The sequence below is a fragment of the Protopterus annectens genome, chromosome 7.part1 (genome assembly GCF_019279795.1).
Source record: "Protopterus annectens isolate FY-2018-M chromosome 7.part1, PAN1.0, whole genome shotgun sequence".
NCBI classification, from domain to species: Eukaryota; Metazoa; Chordata; order Ceratodontiformes; family Protopteridae; genus Protopterus; species Protopterus annectens.
Genome location: NC_056740.1, coordinates 100,603 through 113,256, shown reverse-complemented (window position 1 = coordinate 113,256; position 12,654 = coordinate 100,603). Strand labels below are relative to the sequence as shown.

Here is a 12,654-nt window from a genome sequence, read left to right as displayed (position 1 = left end):
AAGCTGAAGAGTAAGACAAAATATGAAAAATAATCTGCCTGAATTGTGTGGGAAGGCCAGGATGTGGGGAGGAGGGTACAGCGGAATAGGTGGGAGTGGCAACTGAGGAGTGTGCGTTTGTGTGTGTGTGGGGGGACTGGTGGACAATCGGTGAGCACTGTGGCATCCTTTGCCTAGGCTTCATTTCACCTAAAGCCATATCTGTGCCCCCGTTTCCCTTCCTATCACTTCTGGAGATGTGATAGCCTGAAACTACTATACCCAATCTGACATATCTGTTGTGCTACCAATGTCCACCACTTAGCAACATTTCTAACTCCATTGTCATTGACTTGTGTCAGTCAGTCCAATGAGATTGCACATGCATCTGACCATATACATATGACAATTCTTTACCTCTGGCTGGTGCTCACTTTAACCCAGAACTTCAAACCAGCATTTTGTTTTGTCACTGACATAACTCAGACCTTTCCTTACTATCATGTAGCCCTATTTGTCCCTGTTCAACTGATGTGAAACTGTTAACAGTTTATGAAATAAAACAAACAACAGTGGCAAGAGGCAATATCTGGATATGAACTCTGTTTAGTACTGTATGCATTGGTTTCGGTCTTGTACTTCAGGAGTTAGAAGTCTTGATGTTTGTCTGGAGTGAAGAGTTTCAGTTCAAAGAATATCATCAGCATTTTACCAAAAATAGTAAACTGATTTAATTTGCTTCTTTTGTTTCATGTTTGTTTTGCACTCTTTTTATATTTAGGGGGCCCAGAGAACAGCAAAGTGGTATCTGGAGAGGTCACTTCTGTGGATATTGAAAGTCTGGATCCTGAAGTGAGCTACACTGTCAAGGTCATAGCACTGATCGGTGAGAGAGAAGGGAACCCAGTCTCCATTAGTGTCAAAACACGTAAGTGAAGAAAGTATTTACTGCATATTCACTTTCAGTGCATACTGCTTTTCTCTTTCCCTGTATATTGTTAGTTTCCCTTTTTCTCTAGTACCCTTTCCTTCATCAACTCTTTTTGTCTTCACTATTTCTTATTCTCTGTTTCATACCTTTTCCAAGGTCATAACAGTTGTCTGGAATAGAGACAAGAGTATACATGCCATTGTCATCAAACACGCATATGCAAAAAAAGATGTGCTGTTTTTTGTGTGTCTCTATGTTAATTAAAATCCGTTCCTTCCTTACCCTGTTCCTCCCACCCATTTTGTTGTTTCTGCACTGTCATTACACATTGTTCAGGGTAGGTTTTGACTGTGTGTTTCAATTTTTTTGAATCAATGTTTCTTTATTCAATGTATTTACACTTCAATATCTTGAAGTGCATCCATATATATAAAATACAGATAGATATAGATAAAAATATCTCTGTCTGCAGAGATAGATAGATATTGTTTTTGTTTTTAGCAGAATAACAAATGGTTGCAATGTTTCAGGTGTGCATTAAACTGCAAACTAGAGAACTAAACATATACTTCTTCAAGGATAGGAGTCCAGAGGCTACTGCTAGTTTGGTATCATGTTATTATTTAATAGCTAGAAGCACTGATGTATTGTGTTCTTAGGATGGATGTACTCGAAATGTGAAGAAAGTGCTCCAGGTGGACTGCAGGACAGCCATTACTCTTAGAACACTGCCACTCAGGGAAATCAGGCTACAGTGTAAAAAATATTGTGCTACTTTTATTTATTTATGTTATCTAGTTAGGTTGGTTAATTTTGCTGGTCCTGCTTTAGTAACAGCCCAGAAAAGCAGGCATACAATACCATCCAGGCTACAAAAGTCGAAATCAGTTTTAATTCTGTTTGGTGCCCCTACTTGTGACAGTGTGGAAGGGCAATGGTTCTTCCAGACTACAGGTGAAGAAGATGCCCTGTCTTCCTTTTCCAATAATACCCTCTCTTCAATGCAGAGCTGTATTTTTCCACTTTTGATTTTGAAGCAACAGCCTTTATCCATCAGATGTCTGTGTGTGTTGACCTTGGCACAGGCAGACAAATTGATAAGTATATTCTTATCAATTGATAGAAAATGGGGGATCCTGTTCCCTGAGGGAATCTAATTTATTCATTTCTTGACTAGGTAAATGAACTGGTCATCTTTGACTTTTTTTCAGAAACAGACGTAGGTTATAAAACCAAATGTATGTACAGTATTATATCTACAATTTACAGTAGCCAGTCACCGAGCATAAAGGGGGATAAAAGGGAATATTCTGAGAAATGGCATCTCGGACTTGGTATATGTAAGTCTGATCTCTTGGCCATTCTTTCTCTGTATTTTGGGGCTTACTGGAGCAGGTCCTGACATTTCAAATGATTACCTTTAGTTCTACTATGATTAAGTCAGTAACTGGGGTAAAGGCTGCAGCAGTAATTTTATGTGGGCATTACAAAGAAGTCCATGCACTAATTCTGTCCCATAATGTTTAGTGGTTCTAGTATAAAGGACAAAGTAACTGGGAGATTAAGGAAAGGTATATTTGGCATAGGTTCTTTAAAAGAATTTCATTTAGGTAATCACTTTCTTTGTTTTGCTGAAGAAGTGATAGATTACATGAAATCACTGTTTGTTCAAATAAGTGTGGGTAACAGAATGTGATCACAATTAAGTAGAGGTAAGTGAGTTTCCACTTTTTCGTTGTTGTGCAGTATTAGATTTAGTATATTTAGAGATGTGGGGTATGTGGGGATGCTGCGTTGCTTGTCACCACCTACAAAGTGGTTTATTTATTGAGTTATTGATTTTTTTTGATGGGTCAGGACTCGATTAGTTAGGTTGATTGGCTCAGTCTTGACTGACTGTATACTTCATTTCTAGACATACTGGACTTCTGTTCGACAGGATGATTCAGGCCTAGGATTGTGAGTAAATAGTTATCTGTGATGTATGAGGTTTTTGATGTTATCCCAATGAAATACATGATTTAAGTACAATTCTGAAATTTCTAAAACAGAACTACTAGATGCAGGTAATGGAAATTTGCATTAGTATCTGTCTTGGCAGTAAAGCTGAAATGCTGACTCAGATACATAAGATACTGCTTCCTTAATTTATCACAGATGTTAATAGGAGAAAGTACAGGGAACTGACCTTTAGACACACCTGGAGGGGTGGGCATTGATAATAAGTGCTTGGTCTGTTTCCTTGTACAACGTTTAGTGCTGGTAGTTTTGCATGCTACAAGAAGTCTGGTAAAGTGCTAGACTAATAAGATAGTATAAGTGCAGGAGAGGAGAGAACTAGTAGATCTAAGGGAAAAACTGAAGAGCAGACTCTGGCACCGAGTAAGCTCAGAAGCTTACAAACAGTCCTGGATACAGCAAATCTGTATCTGGACTAGACTAGTTACAGGAAAGGGGGAAACAAGTGCAAATGCGGGCTTTTAAATCAGAAAGTTGAGAGAGATGGATCCAGTATCTGTCTACGTGGGATGACATGATTGACAGACATTGGTGCTTTGCCTTTTTTAGGTGGTGTTCCAGAGACCAAATTACCACCATAACAGCTACAAACAAATGCAATCAGAGGGTCATGCTGCTCAATGCTAGAAGTTTAAATCTCAAAATGCACTCGCTCAAAGCACTCCTTAAAATGGAGAACATCAACATTTGTGCTGTAACAGAGACCTGGTTCAAGGCAACAGAAAGCACCCCTGTACTACCAGGCTATAACTCATTCCACACCTTTTGGCCCCAAACTTGGACTGAAGCTCCAAAGGTGGCGGTGTTTTCATATTCATAAAGGATGCGCACAGCTCCAGACCGGCAGCCCAACATAATGCTTCAGAGATACTTCAGGTGTAACTAACATTGGTTAAGCCAGCGATTCAGGTCGTAGCCTGCTATAGGTCCCCAACCATATCCCAAGACTCGCACTCCATGTTCCTAAACACCCTGGAGAATATTAGGGTCCACCCTAACACTTTCTTACTAGGCAACTTCAACTACCACTCCATTATCTGGGTAAACTACTCATGTACCAATACACTTGCCCAGTGTTTCCTAGAGTTCATTAATTCCAGTGCCCTGGACCAGCTTGTTCTTACCCCCACTAGAGGTAGCAACATCCTTGACCTGGTCATTACTAACATTGGTGACCATTGCTCTACACCAGTAGTCAACTCCTCCCTGGTTAGATCCAACCACAAACTAATCATCTTGGAAATCCACCCCCCCCCCCAAAGGTAACCATCATGAAAAACTTCTCTAAAGCTAACTTTGGGCTCCTAAAAACAGAGGTGGCTAACTTCATGGCAACCATGGAAATGGAGAATAGTTGCGAGACCACAGAAACATACACCAATGCACTGTACGAACACACACACAAATGCATGGATCTTGCCATACCCTATAGAACCAAGATGCTATCCTCCAAAAAAGGAAGCCAATCTGGTGGTCCCCTGCCATAAATAAACTCTACAACAGAAGAAAGAAACTGACGCGGAATAAGGTGAAGTCCCAAGACTGGAAAAACTCCCTTATCAGCCTCAACAAAAAGTTGAGATACCTCATCAAATCTTCTAAAGCTAACTATGAAAACAGAATTGCAGCAGATAGTAAAGACAACCACAAGGCCTTCTATAGTTATGTAAAGAATCTCCACGACAATACCTAGATTTGCTCTGAGCTACTGGACAATGGTTTCTCCTATGCCGAGCCAACAGATATTGCCAGTATACTGGCTGACAGATTCATTGCCAACTTTACCCCTCTCTACCCCCCCAAGGGACCGATCACAATACCAGTAGATTGCCAGGCACCCAGTATTATTGCTGCACAGGTTAAAACAGCGCTGTCCAAGGCAAAGAATACAGCCTCTATGGGACCTGACAGTATCCCTGGTTGTGTTCTACATGAACTACAGAGTGAACTGGTACCTCACCTGTGTGCCCTGTTCAATCACAGCCTCACCTTAGGCTTTGTCCCTACCGAATGGCACACTACTACAGTCATCCTTCTCAGCAAAGGAGGAGCGACTACAGACCCTGGGAACTATTGCCCCATTAGCCTGATGAGTGTGATATGCAAAGCTATGGAATGCATCATCATGGACCTAATAAACAAGGATATAGGGAATCTCCAAACTCTAAATCCCACACAGTTTGGTTTTGTAAAGGGTAGATCATGCCTGCTCAACTTAGTTGACTTCTTTGAGTCAGTCACCAGAGCTGTGGGTGAAGGCAAGGTGGTTCATACAGTGTACCTTGAGCTGGCCACAGCTTTAGATACTATTCCACATTCAGGAATCATAGAAAAACTCACTGAGCTTGACATCAACCCATATACCACTAGGTGAGTTGCAAACTGGCTTACAGATAGAACCCACAGTGTGAAAGTACCTGACTCCAAGTCAGACTGCTGACTAGTCACGAGTGGAGTCCCACAGGATTTGGTCCTAGGTCCTCTCCTGTTTGGTATCTACTTCTCTGAAGTCCAGGCCAACACAAAGGGACTCTGGCTGACAAAGTTTGCAGACGATTGCAAGTTGGAAGCTATTATCAACGCCGCAAGTGATGCTGACATCCTACAGAATAGCTTCATTGAGACCAACAGCTGGTGTCAGAACCATGGCCTTAAGCTCAATGCCAAAAAAATGTGTCATCACAACCTTTGGGAAAAAAACAGTTCCCATGAATTACCACATTGATGGTAGTCCACTGGACACAGAAGGCATTATAAGAGATCTGGGAAGACAGGTTGACAGCAACCTCTCTTTTGATCACCACATTCCTACTGTGGTCAGAAAGTCCTTCTGTGTGGCACATCTCATTACTAAGGGTTTTGCATCCAGGAAGAAAGAGGTTATTATCTCCCTGTACTCTTCCCTCATTAGGCCAGTCATCGAGTACAATGCCCCATTTGACGTGTACCTCACTAGACACCTGCAACAACTGGATAGGCCACAAAAGTACCTCACAAAGAGGAACTTAGATCTTAAACACTTGTCCTATATGGACAGACTAAAAAAACACCAACTATTCTCTGTCTCATATCGCCTACTTAGAGGCGATCTCTGCTTGACTTACAAAGACATGTCTGACCCAGCTCTATTAGAAATGCTACATCTGAAGAAGTCCCAGTCCCTCTGCACCACATGCTCCAGAGACCTCAACCTCATTATCACAATTAACAGAACATGCTGGAGGGACAGGTTCATAACTCAGAGACTGCCCATGCTATGGAACAGACTTCCCATACATGTCAAGCAGAGCACCTCGCTGACCCTCTTAAAGAGAAATCTTGATGAGTGGATGGGAAACAGAAAATCACCCCGGGGATAACTCCAGTGGCTCTCCTCGACAGAGGCACTGGGAGCTAAGGTTGGGTGGCACTATGCCAGGGTAATCCTATGGCTAGGCTTGTAACGGCCACAGGGCCATTAGCCTAGTACACACCTATGAACCTATGGACTATGTCACAGCAATTGCATACCTGTTTGGTTGCCCAGGAAATGGATTTAGACCTGATTCTAATGGTTTTCATTAGAAGAAGTGAAGTTAGGATTAATAGGGGAGTATTTTTAAAATGCTGATCTACTTCATTATCAAGGCAAGTGTAGGGGTGCCCAGTCAGAGTCCCTAATGAGATGGTGGTATTTTCACGTGCATAAAACACCAAGATTGTCTGATTGTAGGTTGGCAAGTGGTTACTTGTAGTACCTGAAATAGTTTAGACTGATTAAATATTGTTTTATTTTTGATGGGTTTGTGAAACCTTGTAGTAAGATTTTGTAGTGAGGCCAAAATCATGTGATGTTCTTCGTCTCACATTGCTGCAGTCATAACCTGTGGGTAGTCCGCTGTCCTCGATCGGCCCAAATACCAAAGAGCTGGGCTGGCGTCGGTCATTGTCACCCAAAGCTGCCATATCCTCAGCCTTTCTGGTCTGAAGCAGAAGCAGCGAAATTTTCATTTATCGAGTTTCAGACCGAAGACCAAGTTGGGCTAAGTACCCCATTGGGGAAATCTTGTCTTTTCTTGCCTCAGTTATCCGGATGTCAGAAAAAGTTAATAATTGCATTTCTTGTGGGAAACAGATACCTCATAAGGATTTTCATTCTTTGTGTATTCCTTGCTTAGGGCCTGAGCACGACGTGGTTTTTAACAAGCGCACCATTAAACGGAGATTAGACTGTGCCAGGCTTGTTTCTGGTAAAAGGTGTAACTATAACATGCCGTCGGATCCTCCGACGCCGCGCTCCGCTAAAAAAGCGAAGATAAATCTTTGAAGTCTAAGCAGGATGAGTCGCCTCCGGTTGTACCGGTGGATCCGGCTGAGGGTTCAGTTGAATCCCATGGGGAACCTTTAATTTTACAGGAGTTGGCCTCTCAGGATTTAGGCCCGGCTGAGGGGGCTTCTCAGGTGTCTGTAGTTCCATCTTTACAGAAGGTTATTAGGCCTTCTACTTCGGTGGCTAAAGTTCATGCTAAGGCCAAACCTTGTCATGCTGGCCCTGGTCATGGTCCTAGCTCTCCAGCCCCTGTTCCTAAAAAGCATATGTTAAAAATGGCTGAGGATTTGATTACTTTGATCAGGGGTTCTATGCTAGGGTGGAGGCAGATTTAGAGGGAATGGATCATTCCTCAGACTACTCTGATTCCTCACTTGAGGAAATTCACGAATTCCCTTCTTATTTGGATTCTGATGTAGAGGACTCCTGTCCTTCTGCTTCTCCTCCAGAGGATTTTTTTTTTTCTGAGACTTTACATTCCATGAGGGAGCATTTCAAGTGGGAAGGTCAGGATTTTTCGGATTCTCGGAAACGGCTCAGGGAGTTTTTGTTTCTGCCACAGCATAGGCCCTTGGCTATTCCTCCTGTCTTAGATGTTGTTCAGGATGGCCAGACAAATATTATAGAGTTCCTGAAGCACATAAGTATTTGTACAAGTGTCCTAGAGCTGATCCAGAAACTATTACTCAAGGTCCGAAGGGTATTAAAGGCTCGTGGCTAAGAATCCAGTTCCTTTGGATAAAGATTCTAGGGCTTTAGATAGATGGGGGAAAAAGTGTACACCTCCTCGCTATGAGGGCTTTGAATTGCCAATTTCACATGCTGAAGTATCAGAATTGTTTGTTAGGCCAATTGCAGTCTAAGGTGGATGCTTTATCTGAGGGTATAGAGTGTAAAGAGCTTCAGGAGTTGGTTCATGCATCAGATCAAGTTGGGTGGTTTCGATGCTCTTCAGGCTGCATCCAGGGTGGCTGCTACAGGTTCAGTTATTCGTAGACATGCCTGGCTTAGGGATCAAAATTTGTCAGAGCATGTTAAGGCTCAGTTTGGTCCTTCTGTGGAATCAGTTTTGAAAAAGATGGAAGATAAGGCTAAGTCTATGCAGACGGTCAAAGATTTTATGCAGGTGCAGCCCCCTAAGTTTAGTAGGAATTGGCCTGCTAGAGGATGGGCTTTTCCTTCTTCGGATTATCAGTCTAAGGGCAGGTCTAGGCTCACGCTCAGGGTTCTTTCAGACCTAGGACTTGGAGTTCTCCTGCACAGTCTTCTGGTGAGGGCAGGGGTCAACCTTTTCGTAAACAGTCCCAATGACCTGTATCTTCCGCTGCCAGATCCTTCTCTACTGGCAGCTCCTCTAGGAGAAAAGTTAGGACTTTTCAAACAAAACTGGCATTTGGTCACCCAGGACAAATGGGTGTTGGATATAATAAATCTCGGCTACAAGTTTTATTTTCACACTTTCCCTCCTTTTAAAGGCATGCCGGATGTGCCTCCTCAACAAAGGATGGAGGCTCAGGTGCAAATTTCTTTACTTTTACAGATGGGGGCCATTCAGGTGGTCCCTCCGTCCGAAGTAGGCCTAGGTTTTTATTCCCGCTCCAATTCCTAGTGCCAAAGAAAGGAAACACTTGGAGGCCAATTCTGGATTTGTCCATCCTCAATACCTACCTAGACATTCCAAAGTTCAAGATGTTAACATTACAACAGCTTCTGCCTATGCTGGGCAAAGATCACTGGATGGTAACCCTGGATCTCAAAGAGGCCTATCTTCATATCCCTATCAGGCCCAGCTGCAGGAGATTCCTGAGATTTCGGGCTGGTACTTCTCATTATCAGTTCTCTGCATTGCCCTTTGGCTTATCTACTGCGCCCAGAGTATTCACAAAAGTTCTGTAATTGCTTTTTTCAGACAGAGAGGTATACAAATTTATCCTTATCTGGACGATTGCCTGATTCTTGCTCAAAACAAAGACAAGTTACTACAACACCTCCAGTATGTAATGACAGTTTTCAGGTGCCTAGGGTATTCTGTGAACGAAATAAAGTCCAGTCTAGTACCCTCTCAAGACATGTGCTTTCTGGGTGTGAGACTGAATACAGCTTCTCAGATGGCTTTTCTGACCCCGGACAAACAAAGAACTCTTCATCTATACTTCCAACAGTTATCAGTAATGTCCAGGCTGACTGCAAGGACAGTCCTTCAAGCCTTGGGGTTCATGGCATCTTGCATTCTAGTACTTCCCAATGCCAAACTGCATATGAGGAAGCTACAATGGTATCTCAAAAGTGTGTGGACTCAACACTGCCACGGTTTGGACACTGTCATTCGGATTATACCTTGCATCCAGAAGGAATTCTTGTGGTGGGCTCAGGAATGTCACCTAAACAAGGGACTCTCTGTGATCAGATCCTAACGACGGATGCCTCGGACTTGGCTTGGGGAGCACACTTCAATGGGAAATGGATACAAGACATGTGGCCTCCCAAACTGTTACATTTGCATATCAACATGAAGGAGATGTTAGCAGTCCAATTTGCCTTGATGGCCTTCAAGGATCTACTTCAGCCGGGACAAGTGTTAATTCAAACAGACAACACTACAGTCATGTGGTACATCAACAAGCAGGGGGGAACCCATTCCTACCCTCTTTGCAGACAAGCAATGGTTTTGTGGGAAACTGCTCTGAGTTTGCAAATCAGTCTTCAAGCACGGTTTCTGCCAGGAGCACAGAACTCCCTAGCAGATGTATTGAGCAGGCACATTGTGGATCCCCAAACTGGATCCTCAGGTATTCAAACAATTGACCATGGCTTGGGGAACTCCAGACATAGATCTGTTCGCTTCTCCACTGAATTTTCAACTGCCAAAATTTTGCACAAAGATGTTCCACCCAAATGCTTGGAAAGTGGATGCTCTATCTTTCAGTTGGAACAACCTTCACGTTTATGCTTTTCCTCCTCTGCCTCTTCTTCCCAAGGTACTCTTGAAAGTCAGGCGGGACAAGCCTTGCATGATTCTAATAGCACCAGATTGGCCACGTCAACATTGGTATCCTCTGCTGAGGAGTTTAATTCGGGAGCCTCCTTGGCTTCTGCCACAGGTTCCTCATTTGTTATCCCAGTCAAACAATCATTTTCTGAACGTTCAGGTGCAATCCCTGCATCTGACATCTTGGTGTATTCGGTGATGGAGCCGGTGGGGTCTCAGCTTCCTCAGCAGGTTTTAGATGTCATTTTGGAAGCCAGACGGCCTAGTACTAGAAAAGTTTATGCTGATAAATGGAAGAGATTTTTTCTTTGGAGCACAGCAAAGGGCTTTGATGTTTGAGTGCCTAATTTGAGTTTTGCACTACAGTATCTTACTGAATTGCTGGACAAGGGTTTGTCATTCTCTTCTGTGAAGGTTCATGCTGCAGCCATTTCTGCTCACTATGATTGTGACCCTCCTTTATTTTCTCACCCTTTGTTCAAACAATTTCTTAGAGGGCAAAGAATATAAGACTACTCCTTCCTGGGATCTCAATTTAGTGGTGGAGAAGCTTACTTTACCTGTTTCTGAACCTGCAGCTACGGCTGAAGTGAAGTTCTTGTCTTGGAAGACTGCTTTTTGTTGGCCATTACTTCTGCTAGGAGTATCTGAATTGCAGGCACTCATGGCAGTTGAACCCTTTCTGATATTTCATAAGGATAGAGTTTCTTTGCGAACTAACCCTACTTTTATGCCTAAAGTGATTTCTAATGTGGCCCTGAACCAGTCTATTCATTTGCCTACCTTTTATGCTGATCCCCAAAATAAGGGGGAAAGAGTCTTGCATTCTTTGGATATCCACAGGCAGTTACGTTACTATTTGAGCAGAACTAAGGAGTTCAGACAGACTCAACAGTTATTTGTTTCTTTTGCTTTGGGTTCACAAGGGAAAGCTGTTTCAAAGCAGACTATTTCAAAGTGGATTGGTCAATGTATTGCTTTTTGTTATTCTCATCATGGGAAGAATGTTCCTGCTGGGATCAGGCCTCATTCTACTAGGGCTACTGCCACATCTACTGCTTTTTTGAGGGGGGTAGCTACTAAGGATATTTTGGAGGCAGCTGCTTGGAGTTCAGTGCACACTTTTACTAAGCATTACCATCTTCCTCTTTATTCCAAGTCCAGGGCTGGGTTTGCCACTGCAGTCTTACAGGGCATATTAGCAGCTCCTAATGTTATGTAGTTTGCCAGCCTCCCTTTTCCTTTGCTTTGGGATTCTACCCACAGGTTATGACTGCAGCAATGTGAGACGAAGAACATAGTACAGTTTTGTACCTACCATAAATGTAGATGTTCGAGGATCTACATTGCTGCAGTCCAATTATCCCTCCCTCCTTCCCCGCTATGGTTTGTGGTTGCTGTGGTTTTATTTTGGAATTATCTTTGTTTCCACACTGGTAGTGGTTGGGTGTTTACTATTAGGCTCTGGCCTTCTTTCATTCTTAGGTCTTCTGACATCTGGGGCAAGAAAGACTGAGGATATGGCGTCGGTCATGCGCTTATGTACTTCGACGTACTGACGTCAGCTTTGGGCGACAATGACCGATGCCAGCCTAGCTCTTTGGTATTCGGACTACCCACAGGTTATGACTGCAGCAATGTAGATCCTCGAACATCTACATTTATGGTAGGTACAAAACTGTACTTTTTCTGTATGGGAGAAAGATTCACCATAATGTGACCCATTTGAGCTGACATTTCAAGGGACAGTAATATGTGAGTCAACATCTTAATAGACATAGCATTGCAATTTCGTCTTCCTGAGGGGGAAACTTTGGTGGTATTGTATATATAAGCAAGCTGTCAAACCATGAGAACATTTTAAATGGTGCCAGCAGTGATTCTCTAGCTTCAGCAACTACTATTTGGACTGGGTTTATAAAACATGCAAGATTATTATCATTTTTTTTTTTATTTTACAAATAATCATTATACTACAGGCTCCCTTTGTCTGTTTGAGCAGAACATGTCTTTATTTGGAACCATAATTTCAAAATCATTGTTATATGGTGCTAACTAGGCTTCTATGAGGGACAATTATGTCAGGTGAATAGTAGTTTATCCAGACTTTATTGGACTTGAATAGTTTTGATGCAGAGGGTCTGGCAGTTACATTAGTTTAATTTTAATGACTGATAGCCCGTAAGAAATTTCATAACTTAGAATTGTTTAGTTTTTAAGGAGAGATGTGGTTTGCTATGGCTATCACTATCTAAAGGAAGGAATATGTTTATTTTGCTTTTGTAGGCATTGGATGGTAACTATTTTATATGGTAGTAAACTTTCTGGTGAGACTGGTATATCAAAAAGAATGTTAGCTTGGAGTGATGTTTATAGGTTTGATGATTAGCACTTAGGCATATAGTGAAAGGCTTTACGTTCACCTAA

General features: G+C 42.5%; 1 protein-coding gene across 1 annotated transcript in view; it reads left to right on the top strand.

Moving 5' to 3' along the window:
- The window catches only part of LOC122807520 (collagen alpha-1(VII) chain-like), a gene marked incomplete at its 3' end in the record, with an annotated part of 926,266 nt that overhangs the window by 821,481 nt on the left and 92,131 nt on the right, over nucleotides 1-12,654 (top strand). Inside the window, exon 26 of the mRNA XM_044078445.1 lies at nucleotides 761-907. Coding sequence (XP_043934380.1) covers nucleotides 761-907 — 147 coding nt within the window. The remainder of the gene's footprint in view (nucleotides 1-760; nucleotides 908-12,654) is intronic.